General features: G+C 43.4%; 1 protein-coding gene across 2 annotated transcripts in view; it reads left to right on the top strand.

Annotated features, from left to right (window-relative positions):
* Positions 1-2,159: 2,159 nt before the first annotated feature.
* ptbp1b (polypyrimidine tract binding protein 1b) overlaps positions 2,160-18,481 on the top strand; it is a gene marked incomplete at its 5' end in the record, with an annotated part of 35,487 nt that continues 19,165 nt past the window's right edge. The window contains 2 exons of one of the 2 annotated variants that reach the window (XM_079244947.1): positions 2,160-2,227; positions 6,591-6,624. In XM_079244947.1, coding sequence (XP_079101073.1) covers positions 2,160-2,227; positions 6,591-6,624 — 102 coding nt within the window. The remainder of the gene's footprint in view (positions 2,228-6,590; positions 6,625-18,481) is intronic. The other variant, XM_079244946.1, reaches the window with a different exon arrangement.

The raw sequence follows: 18,481 nt of genomic DNA on the forward strand, positions 1-18,481 counted from the left end.
TCAGCTGCTTTCAGAGAAGATTTGTTAACTTTTCAATGGGAACAACCCACATAATTAACTCTGTCCATCCATCCATCCATCTTCTGCCGCTTATCCGGGGTCGGGTCGCGGGGGCAGCAGCCTAAGCAGGGAAGCCCAGACTTCCCTCTCCCCAGCCACATTTGCCAACTCTCCGGGGGGGGGGATCCCGAGGCGTTCCCAGGCCAGCCGAGAGATATAATCCCTCCAGCGTGTCCTGGGTCTTCCCCGGGGTCTCCTCCCAGAGGGACGTGCCTGGAACACCTCACCAGGGAGGTCCAGGAGGCATCCTGACCAGATGCCCGAGCCACCTCAACTGGTTCCTCTCGATGCGAAGGAGCAGCGGCTCTACTCTGATCTCCTCCCGGATGACCGAGCTCCTCACCCTATCTCTAAGGGAGAGCCCGGCCACCCTGCGGAGGAAACTCATTTCAGCCGCCTGTATACGAGATCTCCTTCTTTCGGTCACGACCCACAGCTCATGACCATAGGTGAGGGTAGGAACGTAGATCGACTGGTAAATCGAGAGCTTCACCTTCTGGCTCAGCTCCTTCTTCACCACGACAGACCGGCGCAGAGTCCGCATTACTGCAGACGCCGCACCGATCCGTCTGTCGATCTCGCGCTCCATCCTTCCCTCACTCGTGAACAAGACCCCGAGATATTTAAACTCCTCCACTTGGGGCAGGACCTGACCCCCGACCCGGAGAGGGCAATCCACCCTATTCCGGCTGAGGACCATGGTCTCAGATTTTGAGGTGCTGATTCTCATCCCAGCCGCTTCACACTCGGCCGCGAATCGCTCAAGCGAGAGCTGGAGATCACGACCAGATGAAGCCAACAGGACCACGTCATCCGCAAAAAGCAGGGACCCAATCCTGAGGCCACCAAATTAACTCTGCTGCATATGAATTCTCCTTACAGATGAGCTCCATTTAACAGAGGAATACACAGACACACTCATTTACTGACTTTCTGCTAAATAAAGACCCCACTCATTCTGAAAAGCGCCATGATGTTTTGCTACTTTGTTTGACTAACTTTTAGGTGTAGAATAACAAAACAACCAATCATATTTCATAACCAACAGATGTTCATCTACCATAGTTCAACCAGATGCTGTACCTTTAAAATAAAGACACATGAACATTAAACTACAATAAGTTTTACGTACTGAATTATTTGTGTGCTGCTGAGTCATCTTCTAGCACACAGAATCATTTCCTGAAAAGCAACACAGCGAGGAATTATTTATCAGCATGTTACACGACACTAGTCCAGCAGAGAGTGAGATAGAGAAAGCAGCAACGGGGTGCTGCTGACATGCAATGCAAGCACTCAGCAGGAATCTAACTACTGCACTTTTATGTTGGTAACTTCATGTGTCTGCAAGACTGTTGATTTAATTTTTCTTGGGTTCACCTGTATAATATAACAGCCAAGGAGTTGTTGTAGTTTCTAGTCTTATTTTAAAACCAGCTTAACAATTTAATAAGGTTTTATTATTGTTCTGACAATACAAGATGCTCATTTGATGTCTTTGGGAAAAGTTTTTATTTGTTTATTTATTTTAAAGATTTAGATGTATTTTTTATTATTGCCTCACATATTTATTTATTTATTTAATTATCTAGCATCTTTCCATCATGAAGCAGAACTGGGGTTTCGGAGCATTGCAGAAGTGTAAGGTTTTTGTTTTGGATGATTCAAGATGCTCATTTGACATCTTTGAGAAAAGTTTTTTTTTTTTTTTTGTTTATTTATTTTAAAGATTTAGATGTATATTTCATTCCTTTTTTATTATCACCTCACATATTTATTTATTTATTTATTTATTTAATTATTTAGCATCTTTCCATCTTGAAGTAGAGCTGGGGTTTCGGAGCGTTGCAGACGTGTAAGGTTATTTGTTTTGCCGGGACAACGCCCACTTGTTAAGACGGAAAACTGTCCATTTTCCCTTGTGGTGGAGTGCGTCTTTCAAAATAGACGATCTTTGATCTCTCGACTCCAGCCCTTTGTTGTGGCCCTTCAGCCAATCATTATTCAGCTAGAAAAAGAAACGCCCACTAACGCTGTGAGCGGTCCAATCAGAGAGCGCCCCCAGAAGACACCATTTTGTAGGTTTATATGAGCGGTAGATGGGAGCATCCTCCTGGCCGCTGGCTGGAACCTGTTGCTCCGTAGTTCCGTGTTGTGCAATGGACGGGTGAGTTATTCCTTCGTTTTATGTCTGCACTCCACTAAAACCTGATTCCTGAGTGTTTTACATACACACGAGAGCTGCAACTTGAACGTGTCAGCAGGAGATGCTTGTTCCAAAGATGACGTGACTCTGTTGTTGCCAGGTTGGCGTGAAGTTGTTTGTGTAAAAGCAGGAAGCGGAGCTAGCGGAGTTAGCATCATGTTAGCCTCACTGCGGGCCATTACCTGTGGCCGAAACTCCAATAACACAACCTGGCCGTTCTAGATCACCTCGTTCGTTTAAGAAAACACGCATATTAAACATAAAAGTGCTGCTTTAAATTTCCAGCTGATGGTGTGGTTCATAAACAAGTTGTTGGGCAGCAGATCCAACTTCCAGCGCAGCTCCACGGCGCAGCTCTTCTCACGCCCACCGTGACTCCAAAGTTGGAGTTTTACTCCGAGTCCAAGTCTCTTGGGGACTTTTAGTCACAGCCGAAGTGGAGATTTACTTCTCACGCTCATTTTGATACGCTAATAATCTTGCTTTGATTGATAAGCCGCTTGATGTCAAGGAAAAACTTTAAATTGGGAATATTTCACATGGAGTTTGGTACTAGTGGCTGAAGTCTGAAACGGAAGTAATTTAAGGAATTAAAACCACATTTAGCTTTTGATCCAGTTGTTCCACCACAAAATGCTTTTCATTTCTTTCCAATCAAATAAATGATCTATTAGACTTTATCATGGGCAGCAGTCATGTAACATGTTTGAACATTTATAGATATTTATTGATAAGCAAACCTTTTGAATGGCACATAGTTTGTTAAAATCCTGATTACAAGCAGTTTTGTCAGTGTTTCATAGCACTTCTTAATTCAAACAGGCCTCATTGTAAAGTGAATGTGAATTTATCTAACTTGTAATTCCTATTTTAAAGACTAAATATATCTCAGTTTCACCTCTGGAAGCCTGTTGACACAGTCAGGAGCACCAAACGCCTCTGTGGATGCTATCTCAACTACTGAGTGGGAAACAAAAGGTTTATTTTCCATTGATTAAAGTACTTCTGACAGTCTGGTTTAATTCTTTCAGCCTCTTACCAGCTTGTTTAGCTGCTCTGAGTCATTTTCAAGTAGAATGGGAACCAGTGAAGGTGCAGTCGGGAGACGTTTGAGTTCATTCTGTGAATATTTGTGCTTCGTCAGGACTCATGCGTGCCCTGAGGGGGTCTTCCTCCTGCTGCTTTACGATCTGTGTCAGCTTCACCTCGACCAGCCGGTTTGTGGCTCGCTCCAGGCCACGCTTTGCTGGGAAAGGGACATTTTGTTCTGCTTCATGGGCTGATTCTCAGATGTGGAGAATTAAAGTTCAGGAGTTTGTCTGTCGTTGCCTGGCGGTGCTTTATTTGATGCTTATTTCCTTTTTAAAAGGTTGTAAAGCTGAAAAACTCTGAAACTAGGGCCTTACAGATAAACAATCAGCTGTTTTGTCATTGACTGAGTCACGTCTTGTACAAGGTCTACACTCAGGGTCTGTAGCTGTAAAACTGGTCAAAATAAAGACATGGTTATGGTTTTTATGTAATATTAACCTGTTGTGACGAGAGATGTGTTATATTGTTTTTGTGCTGATGAAAAGCATCAGAAGCTGTAGTTTTACTGGGAACTGTGGGACACCTCTCTGTGGCTGAGTTGGGAGTTAACTAGTTGATCATTTCAGGTGGATCTGTGTCTGATTTGGTATCGATGGGTGATCAGCTCTGCTGGACGGCTCTTTTTACTTCCAGAACTTATTGCACATGGTGTGATTTTATTTCTTTTATCCTTCATTTTACTTGCAGAACCAGTAAAAGTGTGCAAACGCCTCCACTTCTCCCAGTCTGAGGATCTGAATTTGTGTGTTTTCCGTGAGGATTATTTTGTATAATTTACATGAAAACTAAAACGGAGCTTCCAGCAGCGAACAACCTCAGTTCACACGCTGCCATTTATTTAAAAGAATGTTTGTTTTTTAAAATAAGAGCGATGCTGGGACCGGAATTACCCATGATGCTCCTTGTTTAAACGCAGCTCAACACACGGTGAATGTTGGATTAAAGGAGCCGACATCTTGTCCTGTAACTTCCTGTAAACTGGTTGTTCTGGGATCCCTGGTAGCAGCTGGTTATTTAAGGCCAGAATTTGATTATATTTCTGTTTTGTGTCTAAACCACTCAGACTTCTTCACTTATTCTTTATGTTGTAGGTTGAAAACAAAAGACTTGGATTAAGGTTTTATGTCTTCTGTCTTCAGTTGCAAATAAATTCAGATTCAGTGCAGTTTCAGGTAGAAAATGAGATAAAAACCTTTAGAACTTAAATATCTAATATTCCTCCTTACGTGGCTTTAAACATGAAATGTGGCTCTTTGGCAGCAGTGACCTAAGAAGCTTCCACCCTGAATGTCTGAATATATTTCCACATGTATAAAAACAAAATAAAGGTATGGGGGGAAAAAAACAAGACTAAAATAAAAACTGTTAAATAATAAATAATTTATGTATTATTAATTAGTATTATTGGAACACATTATGGCACCCACGGAGCAGCCTAAAGTTAAAAAAAAAATTAAATCAAATGGTAACTTAATGAAAAATAATAAAATAATGTCATTAAAAGAAAACTAATGTGAAAAGTTTTTGTTTTTTTTGCATATTTGGGAAGAAAGGCGTCTGATAATTAAAACAAGCTATTCGGGGACTTTTATTCTTCTATTTAGCAGTGAAAATGAGAAGAAACGGCGGAAATGTTTGTCACTGTTTCTCACAGCTCAGCGACGAGTTCAGCAGCTAAAAAAAGTGAAGAAAACAGAGTTGGTGTCAGATAAGCGGCTGCCATCTGGTCTGCAGGTATGTTCGTGTTATGACTGGTTCTCTGTGGAGGTCCACAGCGCCGCTCGGTCCACGCTGTCGGAAACGCCAGGCAGTAAAATGTCGCTCTGCATTGCTGCGAATGATCTGTTTCTATTTTCCACACACATTTGCATTTGCTCTTGTCTCACCTGCTGGATTCCTCACAGTGCTGACAGATGACGTCAGATTGATATTTATACGTTTTAATGCTCATGCTTTACCTGGGGATGTGTGGCAGGTGTGGGCGGGTTACATTTCCTCCTGGTGTGAGAGGAAAACGACACTTATTTCATTCATCCATTTTGTTTTCATCCACAGGAAGGCAAATACTGAATATGGTAGTAAATTGGAAATATGATTGTTGTGAAATATGTTTTGATAAGAACTGAAGTTGATTGAAGAGATTTTGCTGAAAAATTTTGTGTTGAAGTTTAAATGGACATTTTTTGTCCTTAATCGTCGACTAGGGTGGTAAATTTTAACCCTTTAAATCCAACCCATAAAAAAATTGATAAAACAAACCTGTCTTTAATTGATCATTGTAAGTCCAGTTTTTCAGATATTTATCATTTAAATATCGTGATAGAAAGCGCATGTGTGGTCCTGTCATGTTGAGCTTTGTTGGCTTAAATTTGACACAACTATTTAAATATATATATATATATATATATATATATATATATATATATATATATATATATATATACACAACAATAATATTTGATTAAAATATTTTTTATACAAATATTATAATATAAGTAATAATAATATAATTAAATCATTTTTAAAAAATGATAAGAAAAGTCCATTTATTTTTAATAAGAAGTCTTTATTTGACCCTGTAAGTCCAGTTTTTTCAGATGTTTATCATTAAAATATCATGTGCTTCAAAGTGCATGTGTGACGTTTGTCACGTTGAGATTTGTTGGGTTGAATTTGACGCTTTTCATGAAACTTAACATAGCGTTGTTTTTTTTTATATGTGTGCTGATCTTTGACGTGTTTATGCCAGATTTATCAATAATTCCTGATCCACTAAAAGTTCTTTTTATGGAAAATATCTTAATTTTTTTCATGTGGTGTGAAGTATTTAAAGTGTTAAATTGTGTAATGCAGAAAAGCAGAAATCCATCTGAGGGTTTCCCATCAACACTTCCCTCCTGCGATGCTCTTCTGATCGATGCAGCGGCTACTTCCCGTATTGATTCCGTTATTGAACATAAACCAGATGAATTCTCTTCTTTTCGAGGGAAGGAAAGATGTCGGGAACCTGCAGGAAGTCGAGCAGGTTTAAGCGAGCTTGTTAGCTGCAGCCCTGCCTTGTTGTTAATCATCCGTCGGTCTGTCTGCTGTGCTGGGTTTCTCTCGGCTTCCGCCTCCATCTCCTCATACAGCATCTCCTTAACCTTTTTATTTTCTCCTGGTTTTTTCTTTTTGGCTGTTGGTTTTGAGTTTTTCTCCCTGCTGCTTCTAACACGCTGTCTTTTCTTCACAGCAGTGTCCACCACGATATAACAGTTGGTACAAAGGTAGGCATCTCTGCTTCCTCCTCCTCCTCCTCTGCCTCCCCTTTTCCTCCCTCCGACTGGTTTGTTTGCTTTGTTTGCTGCTGTGATCATCACTGAGTGTCTGTCTGGATGGAGATGCTGCCATCTGGGAACAATTCGGAGCTTCTCTGCATAATTACTGCTCTGTTTGTCTCTGCTGAAGGCCCGAACTCCACCACTTATTTGCCTTTAAATCACATTCCACCACAAGACTGAGGAGAATATGATTACCCAACACATTTAACCCATAAAAATCCACCAGTTCCCATAAGCTAGCACTTATGGTGCTATCATCATCAGCGTCTCTGGAGCGGCAGTCTGGGATGGTCATGTGACCCTCCAGCTGGTCTACGGAGGTTTTCCAGCGTTTCTATCCGTCCAGGAGGTTCACAACCCAGACACAACATGTAGTGTTTATTCAGAGACTCTAGATGGTAAATCCACCATTATTTATCACATCTTCATAACAAGAAAAGGTTAATTTAACTACTATGAGACCTTTGTTTTCACCTGGACATGATGAAGTCACTTCCTGTCAGACTTTCCACCAATCAGAGGGCTTGAAGGGAGAGTAGGAGATGTTTTTTTAGCTGGAGCTTTTTTCACCACATTGCTTAAAATCGCCTTCACACCCCGACTACGACTAGAAGATGAAGTGTTTAAACACAAAAATGAAAATATTTAGTCACACGTGAAACAGACGAGGCTAAAAAAAAACACGTCCGGTTGTTTTACCAAGCTTGTTCTAAACGATTGGATGGTGGCATGTCTGTCAAACTCTACTTCTTGTTGTCCCGCCCACTTTAAACCCTCGGAAGCAAGAATGGCGTGTTTCTGTGCTTTGGGGACGTGGCATCAGTTCTCAGGTTACGTGGTTGTCGACTTGCGTCGTTTCGACTTTATGACACTCATTAAATAGATGTAAATGAAAAAACTACGACTTACAAAGTTCCGTATAAACTCTTAGGACGCGTGACGCAGAGGCTGAAACGATGCCTCGTTGTGTGTATATTTATTGCCTGAAGTGTTTTTCCATCTATATGATTTATAAAATGTGTATTTAGTTATTAAGGGGGTATTTAAGGGTAAAAGTGAGATTTCGGGTTCCGTAGGAACGAAACTTGTTCGTAAACCGCGGACCGTCTTCTGGAACTAAAAGCTCCTGTTTGGTGGCACTTAGGCTTCCCAGGTAACTATGAAAATGGTCAATAGAAGTGCATAAGATGTTCCAGAACATTCCCGCTATCGCCCTGCCCCCTTCTACATGTACTCTGCATAAATCCAGTTTACGAGTCAACTCCGCTGCCTGAAAGTATGAGTTCTTAGAAAGCCACCCTGATCAGCAACCCACCTCTCAGCAGGTTTACTCACGGCTCCAGTGATCGCAGGATACCCTGAAAACCCATTAAAACATGAGCGTCGTTACAGCGCTAGGGAAAGCGACGGCTTGTGTTTGTTGTCTCGAGCCTGTCATGAATAATCTCAGTAATAACTGGTGTTGGTGTTGATGCAGGCATGCTGACGGTAGTTTTTTCTGGTTTTGTCATTGACACAGCAGCTGGATTTCTTTGCGTGATTGGATGTTGCATCATATTTCTCTTCCACATGGAAGGACAAGTCTGTAGCTGTTTGAAAAAACAATATGAAGTCTGATATTTTCTTTTTATGCATGCTGGATATGCAGCCTTCTCATCTGTACTCTGATGTCACTCCTGTGTCCAAAGTCCCCCTAAGATCGAATATGTGTCTAAGAGTTTCATCCAGAGACTCTGGAAAGTTCTGCACAATCTGCTGCTGCATGGGAAAGCAGTTGGATCAGTGAAATAGCTGGAAACTGTACGGTTACGGAGGTTGTTAGCTACTGGATGCTACTAACAAGCCAAGACGTGCTAAAAACCAGCAGCCAGAAGGAATGTTTCGTCCTTCTGGTTTCCCTTTGCTAGCATCGTCATGCTAATGCTCAGCAGAGGCAACAGATGGTTTAACATCCAGTTTCATGGGATGTAATGCAGCTCAGTAATGCAAATGAAGACACAAGTATCCAAACAAAGTCCTCACAACATGGATGTGGAATAACACTTTGACTGAAAGTTTCGTCTCACTGTGACAAAGATAAGCTGAACCAATAAGAAGCTGGAACGATGCTTCATGTTTGTTAAACATAATAAATTCTCACTTTTTCTGCAGTGGCCTAAAAACTTGAGCTCCATCCATACTGCAGGCAAAAGTTAATAAAATAAAACTCAGCCTTCTCCCAAAGACTGAGCTGAGTCTTAATCTACATGCAGGAATCTCATAGCTTCACAAGATTAAATTTATTAAACTTATAAATTTAAGATTATTAAAGAAAATGATATAAACTCAACCCCAACACAATTTTTATTACAATCTGAACACAACAAATCAGATTTTTTTTCCCCCAAATCTGACTCGGATCATGTTCACATCATTCACGTTTTTTTAAAAGCGACCTGAAAAAACACGTCACGTTTTATCTGACGTCTACATCGGTAAGTAAGACGGACGTTAGACCTCTGCTCTGGTGGAGACGGGGCACGTCATTTTTCAGGTCACAGACATGCTAACACATGTAGCATCCATGTTTACCGCCACAAACGCAGCATGAACATCTGTCTGTTTGCAGTGTTTTCCTTCACTTTTTATCTATTTTAGGATGAAATGACATCCCAGCAGAATCGCTCCACCACAGAAGATGAGTTTAAAGACAGTGGGACAGAAGCTCCATACATTTTTCAGCAAAATAAAAGTGATATTTGTACATTTCCACAAACAGGTGCAGTTTGCAGGTGTTTCCATTGAACAGTGTTTAACCTTACACAAGGTAGCCACGTCGCGTAATTTATAGTTTTCTACTTGCTGCAGAGAATATGCAACAACTTTTAAAAGTTTTTCTCCGTCATCTTCTTTTCTAAAACTCTGAAATTCGCTGTTTGTTCGACAACAGCGCCATCTTTACCAAAACTGAGCTGGTCATAACCTCCTACGTCACGTCCGGGGACACTAGCGATAAATTTGTATATCGAAACGTCTGGAAAACCACCTCATGAGAGCGTAAAAACTTTTTAGGATGTTTGAATCTTTTTTGGGTATTTCATTTACTGTTTTTAAATATTTGGATTTTGCATAATATTCGTTGGGATGGAAACACACCTAGAGTTGCGTGTCCCAGATGACGATGAGGACCTCGCTAAAAAACCACCTAGCAAAAACCTCCTTATCTTTACTCTTGTTTCACTTTGACTGCGTGATGTCCACATCTTGTGGTTTACCAAAGTTCTTTCTTTCTTTCTTTACTGTGTTTAAATGGTGTTCAGCTGAGCTTTATTTGTCACGCCGCTTCACAATGTCGTCTTACAGACGCTTCAATACGAGCCAGTCATGAAACAATCATGTTCGGTATGCGTCCCGCGACGGAACGATGAGCGTCGCCGCTGCCTTCAGGACAAAAACTACAATCTGAGCTGAAACCACATGAAGGCAGAAGGAGGCTGTGATCAGAGAGCAGGAAGTGATGGGAGGCGGAGGGATGACGGGAGGGAGGTGTCCTCTGATGATCACCGCTCTCGTCTTTCCTCCTCTGGCCTCGGGCGAGTCATTTGAAACCACGCCGACCGCTCGCACCGGGTCCAGTTAAAGAGGAAGTTAAGGCCCAGAAATTAAATTAGTTTAAGAAGAAGGTTTGAAAATACCCAGGAGTTCTTTGGAAATCATCAGATTTCCTGGTCGAAGCGGGAAATGTGGCAGATTGCCTGCAACACCGGGGAATCTCTTCTTTTCTTTCCTTTTTCCCCTCCATGGGTTAAATGTAAAGCGTGGAAATGCCGCAGCAGGTGTAACTCCAAGCTGCAAAACAAATATTCCTGGAAACTATCATTTTAAACCAATAACAGAACATTAGAAATTGCTTAAATTTGTCAAATTATTACTTCCTGACAGTTTTTTTTTCTGTTGAAGCTACAGAAATTAAAAACACGCACTGACAGAAGAGTTTCTAATTGCAGATTAATTTTTATTAGCAGTTATTACAGTTATTACTTCAGTTATTTTCACATTAAACCTGATTTCTGGGAGCAGGAAGGTCCTGGGAAACCACTCAAGTGGAAAATGAAGCTTTTAATCCAAACCGTTATTCTGGTTTCAGTTGTCTGAATTTATTCATGTGGCAGTAAAATGAATTGCTTTGCTTTTCAGTCATTCTGTTGGCTGGGTTTTCTACTTTATTACATTTCAGTAACAAACACTAAAAATAAATTAAAAGAATTAGAAAAATAAACCTATAAGATTTTCATTGGAACAAGTTTAAATTTTTTTGTTTAATCTAGTTTAAAAACAAAAAATTAACAAATTATTTTTAACTAGTAACAACTTAAAATGAAAATACACTTTTATTTTCATTTTATATTCAAATATATAATAAAGTTATCGACAACTATTACATCAAGATGCAGCAACATGTCAGGTGCGTATGCATCTGTAGTAGAGGTATGTGTTAAGACTCCAGGGCCTACAGAAAGCCGGAGATTGGGAGGGGGGGATAGATTTACGCCATCTGAGAAAATAAAGTTCTTTACTGTTATTTGCAAATATATATGTATTAAAAATTATTTAACCCGTTCTTGCATGGAAAGACAAAACTTGTGATGAATTCTCCTTTTATACCCAACCCTGACACCCTCACCAGCCATCAGTTAATCTGCTGATGGGAGAATCTTCCAGAAAAACTTTACTGGATATTTTAGAAATGTTTAATTTCATCCATCTTTGTTCTAAAGTAAATGAATATAAAGAAATGTTCTCAGTGAAGACAATGAACATTTATTTGGATTTTTAGGAAGAATAAACGTTTAGTTTAGAAGTAGTAGTAGTAGTAGTAGTAGTTTAGTCAGCTGTTTAAAAAAATTCCAGATTTAAGTTGATAAAATGTTCTGTGACGTTTGTAGGTTTTTGACTGACTAAACAACAAATTTTCTTCTTCTCCCCATTCCTCTTCATGTAACTTTATAATAAACAGAGTAGAGGTGTTTGGATGACAGGTGACGTTCTGTCTTGGTGGTTTTGCTTCGGTTTGTGTTTGGCGCCAGAAGCAGCGGCAGATCCTCAGTGACTCCGTGTGGATCAGCAGAGTTGGGTTTAGTTTCTGACACACTGTTAGCAGAGTTGTTCTGTCTTTCCAAACTGGACGCTGCTGGTCTTTTGTCTTGGTGCACTGCCTGAGGGAGGAGTCTGTCCATCGGTCAGCATCTGTCAGACAGCAGACAGAGATGGAGATGGAGATAGGGAGGGTCGGCGCTCAGGTTTCTGCTGTTTTTATTATTCATGTGAGGATCAGTAAGAAGATCTGCGCTGCTTTGTGCAGATCTGCTCAGGTTCCTCTCAGAGGAAAAACAGCAGCTGGACATGCTTAAAGCGAATCTATGGAAATGCATCATGAATAAATATTAGCTGTTTCTCTGCAGCGCCCCCTGCTGCATGCTAACTGCAACTACAGTCTGTTTACACAGGAAAAAGCATCAGAAACCGTCTCAAAAGACTTTCATCTTAAAATTTTATTTTAAAAAAATCTATTTTTAAAGTTCAAAGTTTAACAGAACAGTTTCATTCATATTATATAAATTTATATAATTTTTTTATTTTATTTATTCTTTTTTATAGTGGTGAGAAAAATCAACAAGCCTGTTTACATGCGCACCAGAAATATGAATTATTACCATATTATCAACTGTTCATGTAGACAAAATAATCTGATTATTCTGTCAGATAATTACAGAAAACTGATTATAAGAAATCTGATTGACACACTTAGATTTCTCCCAAATAATACTAAAATACTACTGTAATATTACAACTGTATTAGATTTATTAAGTTTTTAGGTTTTTGTAAAAACCTGCGTTGCATCAGTCTGTAAGATGTCAGACGGACGCAACGTGAGCAGAACATAAAAGAAAATCATGATCCTGTGCAGCAATTAGATGTTGAGGTATGAACTTAGACTAAATACCAATATTTTACTATCTGCTGTTGATTTTCTCTCATTAGCAGTAACACTAAGACTTTTACAGTCGTAGCTTACAAAGCTCCTCGGCTCCGCATGTTCAACACTGGAAGGTTTGAAAGTAACAGGAAGTGACATCACCACGCGCGTACGTACTCTGATGATGGACTAGTGAATGTCGTCCTTCGCAATCAGTTCAGTTGCCATGGTGACACACTCCTGTCAGCAGTAATACGACTTCTCTGAGCGGAACCTGAAGTTCACCTGTTTATCGGCCATTTGTCATTAAAATCAGTTGCTTTGGTGTTTTTTATGCAGAGATCAGGTTAAACTCTCCCAGCAGGAGGTGAAGGTGGATCTGGACGGGTCTGGATGAGATCTGGACTGGTCTGGATGAGATCTGGATGAGGTCTGGATGGGTCTGGACTGGTCTGGATGAGATCTGGATGAGGTCTGGATGAGGTCTGGATGGGTCTGGACTGGTCTGGATGGGTCTGAATGGGTCTGAACGAGATCTGGATGGGTCTGGACGAGGTCTGGATGAGATCTGGACGGGTCTGGACTGGGTCTGGATGAGGTCTGGATGAGGTCTGGACGGGTCTGGATGAGATCTGGACGGGTCTGGATGAGATCTGGACGGGTCTGGATGAGATCTGGATGAGATCTGGACGAGATCTGGACGAGATCTGGATGAGATCTGGACGGGTCTGGACTGGGTCTGGACGAGGTCTGGACGGGTCTGGACTGGGTCTGGACGAGATCTGGACGGGTCTGGACTGGGTCTGGACGAGATCTGGACGGGTCTGGACTGCGTCTGGACGAGATCTGGACGGGTCTGGACTGGGTCTGGACGAGGTCTGGTTGAGATCTGGATGAGATCTGGACGGGTCTGGACTGGGTCTGGACGAGGTCTGGACGAGATCTGGATGAGATCTGGACGGGTCTGGACTGGGTCTGGACGAGGTCTGGACGAGATCTGGATGAGATCTGGACGGGTCTGGACTGGGTCTGGACGAGGTCTGGTTGAGATCTGGACGGGTCTGGACTGGGTCTGGACGAGGTCTGGTTGAGATCTGGACGAGATCTGGACGGGTCTGGACGGGTCTGGACGAGGTCTGGACGAGGTCTGGACGAGGTCTGGACGAGATCTGGACGAGGTCTGGACGAGGTCTGGACGAGGTCTGGATGAGATCTGGACTGGGTCTGGACGAGATCTGGACGGGTCTGGACGGGTCTGGACGAGGTCTGGTTGAGATCTGGACGGGTCTGGATGAGGTCTGGATGAGATCTGGACGAGATCTGGACTGGGTCTGGACTGGGTCTGGACTGGGTCTGGACGAGATCTGGACGGGTCTGGACTGGGTCTGGACGAGATCTGGACGGGTCTGGACTGGGTCTGGACGAGATCTGGATGAGATCTGGACGGGTCTGGACGGGTCTGGACGAGGTCTGGTTGGGTCTGGACGAGATCTGGATGAGATCTGGACTGGGTCTGGACTGGGTCTGGACGAGATCTGGATGAGATCTGGACGAGATCTGGACGGGTCTGGACGAGGTCTGGTTGAGATCTGGACGGGTCTGGACGAGGTCTGGACGAGATCTGGACGAGATCTGGATGGGTCTGGACGAGGTCTGGACGAGATCTGGATGAGGTCTGGACGAGATCTGGATGAGATCTGGACTGGGTCTGGACGAGATCTGGACGAGATCTGGACGGGTCTGGACGGGTCTGGACGAGGTCTGGTTGAGATCTGGACGGGTCTGGATGAGATCTGGACGAGGTCTGGTTGAGATCTGGACGGGTCTGGATGAGATCTGGACGAGATCTGGACGAGATCTGGACTGGGTCTGGACTGGGTCTGGACGAGATCTGGACGGGTCTGGACTGGATCTGGATGAGATCTGGACGGGTCTGGACGAGGTCTGGTTGGGTCTGGACGAGATCTGGATGAGATCTGGACTGGGTCTGGACTGGGTCTGGACGAGATCTGGACGAGATCTGGACGGGTCTGGACGAGGTCTGGTTGAGATCTGGACGAGGTCTGGACGAGGTCTGGACGAGGTCTGGATGAGATCTGGATGAGATCTGGACGGGTCTGGACGAGATCTGGACGAGGTCTGGACGGGTCTGGACGAGATCTGGATGAGGTCTGGACGAGATCTGGATGAGGTCTGGACGGGTCTGGACGAGATCTGGACGAGATCTGGTTGAGATCTGGACGAGGTCTGGTTGAGATCTGGACGAGGTCTGGTTGAGATCTGGACGAGGTCTGGACGGGTCTGGACGAGATCTGGACGAGGTCTGGACGGGTCTGGACGAGATCTGGACGAGGTCTGGTTGAGATCTGGACGAGGTCTGGTTGAGATCTGGACGAGGTCTGGACGGGTCTGGACGAGGTCTGGACGAGGTCTGGTTGAGATCTGGACGGGTCTGGACGAGATCTGGACGAGGTCTGGTTGAGATCTGGACGAGGTCTGGTTGAGATCTGGACGAGGTCTGGTTGAGATCTGGACGAGGTCTGGACGAGGTCTGGACGAGATCTGGACGAGATCTGGACTGGGTCTGGTTGAGATCTGGACGAGATCTGGATGAGATCTGGATGAGATCTGGACGGGTCTGGACTGGGTCTGGACGGGGTCTGGTTGAGATCTGGACGGGTCTGGACTGGGTCTGGATGAGATCTGGACGAGGTCTGGATGAGATCTGGACGAGATCTGGATGAGATCTGGACGGGTCTGGACGAGGTCTGGTTGAGATCTGGACGGGTCTGGACGAGGTCTGGACGAGATCTGGATGAGATCTGGACGGGTCTGGACGAGGTCTGGTTGAGATCTGGACGGGTCTGGACGAGGTCTGGACGAGATCTGGATGAGATCTGGACTGGGTCTGGTTGAGATCTGGACGAGATCTGGATGAGATCTGGATGAGATCTGGACGGGTCTGGACTGGGTCTGGACGAGGTCTGGTTGAGATCTGGACGGGTCTGGACTGGGTCTGGTTGAGATCTGGACGAGGTCTGGATGAGATCTGGACGAGATCTGGATGAGATCTGGACGGGTCTGGACTGGGTCTGGACGAGGTCTGGTTGAGATCTGGACGGGTCTGGACGAGGTCTGGTTGAGATCTGGATGAGATCTGGACGGGTCTGGACTGGGTCTGGACGAGGTCTGGTTGAGATCTGGACGGGTTATACTGCAGAAAAACTCACAATAATTTTCACTTTGATTATGATTATAGTTTTGAAGCATCAGATCGGCATGAGAACAGCACTACAGTCTTTTCAGCAGCTGAGGAGGAGAAGGGAGATAAAGTACGGCAGGCTGTCGGCTGGGTATCGATTCAAATTTCAAGAATGTGATTTGATTCTAAAAATTTAGAATTGATTATTTGTTCTGATCTAATATGGTTTTAGGTCGCTATTATTAAGAGGTTTTTTTTTTGTTTTTTTTAAATCTTTTTTTTATTTACATGACGGTGTTGATATATGCAACATATCAATACAAGTATTATATTGACATTCAATAACACATGAATAAAGTATTGGAAGTTAAAATGGTTGTAAGGAGCAGTCCACTTCTCAGAATGACTGAAGTTTAATTTTCACATTTTCTTTTATTGAGTGGTCCATGTTTGGAAGAGAGATGTTTGCGAGACACCATAGTGTGGTTCCGCTACTTTCATTAGCCGCCTGAAGCCCTAACTTTCAGCAACAAAATACGGGGTCATATCCTTACAAATGAAGCCGGCCATCGCCTGTTATTTTGAGGGAACATGTAGAATTGGCTGGTAGTTGTAAAGTTTGCTGAGTTTCATGTGTTGCGGGACGGTGGACGGTTTAGACATGAGATCTAGGTGATGTCTCAACATGTGGTTCCTTAGGTTTGTCGTATTTCCACAAAACTTCATCTCCATTTGGCATGTCATGACTTTGTCTTTCTGTTTGTCTGAAATGTTTCCAGATTTCAGCCTGAAATGTTTCGGGCGTTTTCAACGCCAGGGCTTGGCTATCAATGCCAGTGCCTGACGCCATGTTCACTGTTTTACAGTCCTGACATGAAGCGTGCGTGAATTCAATGGCGTGGCAAAAAGGTTGAAGTTCACTGGGTTAAAATTTTAAAAAAAAACTTGTCTTTGGATTTATGGATCAATCTTTAGGACTTAATTTGAAAATTGCTTCAGAATTGCTGAATCGATCTTTTCAACACACCTCTAGCAGGCAGGGGGCAGAACAGCGAGCGGGATGTGCGACGGGACAAGACAACGGGCATGTGCACAACAAGCAGAGTGAACTTGGAGCTTAAGTTTAATCCAGAGTCTTCCTTTTTTATTTCATTCAGAGTTTTCATGTTTCATCTCTTTTAAATTGGATTTAACTTTAATTCTGAATAAAAGAGGAATTAAAACTCATGTAAACGTGGCCAGTGATGCCTGTAGCTGCCGATGCCGAAAGCAGGCGAGGAGTTAAACCGTTGATGCTAAAGCTCGCCTGCAGGGTGAATAATGGACCCCTTCTCCTTCACCAACCTCAGCTTTGTTCCTGTGAAGAGTAGAAGCGTTCTCAGATCAGATTTAGAGCATGTTCACATCAGGATAGTCCGCTAGACTCCGTCCGGTTGGGGACTCCGTCCGGTTGGGGACTCCGTCCGGTCGGGGACTCCGTCCGGTCGGGGACTCCGTCCGGTCGGGGACTCTGTCCGGTCGGGGACTGGGTCCAGCTGTAGGGGGGTGTATCCATGCGGACCGAGATCGTGTTCACGCTGCACTTTGGTCAGCCATTAGAATAATATCTCCCCATTCCCACCAGAGGTGGCGCTGCATTAGTATTTAGCAGAAGAGAGGACAAGACGGGCGTGAAGGAGAAAACGAGAAAACTCGTCGCTTCTTTGGTCCGAATCAGAATTCATTGGGTGCGTTCACATTTCCCCAAACGAAGCGACTTTCCGATCAAACGGACTCTGATTCGGATCAGAAAGCCTGACGTGGACGTGTCCTCAGATGCTCCTGCTGGAGACGCCTCCTGGTTCCCAGAGGGAGAAACGTACTTCCTGACTGGTTGTGGGCTGTATCACAAACACTGTAAAAAGTTTTTACACATCAGGACTGGAGATGACACACTAAAGGATTATTTTTACACTTTTATTTTAGCAGGAACAAATGCATAAAACAATGCTTCATTAAATCATATGAAGAAGATGCCGTGCAGGTGAACACAACCACAGGTTAGACCTCCTGAATGAAAAACGCGCCATTAATTCCATAAAACTGCGGTATTAAAAAATATTAAAACCAAACAAAAAACATCACAATTAATATCCCCGTGAATTTAAAACACTATAAACATGTAAAATTACAACTTTTGTAGGTTTTTAAGTTTTATTTGTTTTTAATGCGAATATAACATTATAAAGAAGAATCTTCTGCTCTGTATAGAACAAAGAAAATCTGCGTCGGGATATTTACATGAGAAAACATCGTTTTGTCATCGCATGTTTTCCTGACGTTGTGCAGCCCTCTCAAGCCTCATCTCGACCCTCTGGGATTGGAGTAGCGTGACCCCCCCCCCCCCCCCCCCCCCACAGTCGTCGATGCAGGTGGAGACGTGACATTTGGAGGGTCTTTTATGCAACGGGAACTGAGTAACTTCACTTAGAGGACCCAACGAACAGACCTTGTACTGTAAAATCCTCCTTTCCTCATCAGGAGCACTGAAGAGTTCATAGATGAGCCGATCACAGCATGACCATAAGCGTATCGCCATGACAACAAGAGTTGCTGAGGAAGCAGCATATATGCAGATTCAGCAGGGAATCAAATAATTATTTCC

This window comes from Telmatherina bonti (assembly GCF_933228915.1).
Source record: "Telmatherina bonti genome assembly, chromosome: 8".
Classification (NCBI taxonomy): domain Eukaryota; kingdom Metazoa; phylum Chordata; class Actinopteri; order Atheriniformes; family Telmatherinidae; genus Telmatherina; species Telmatherina bonti.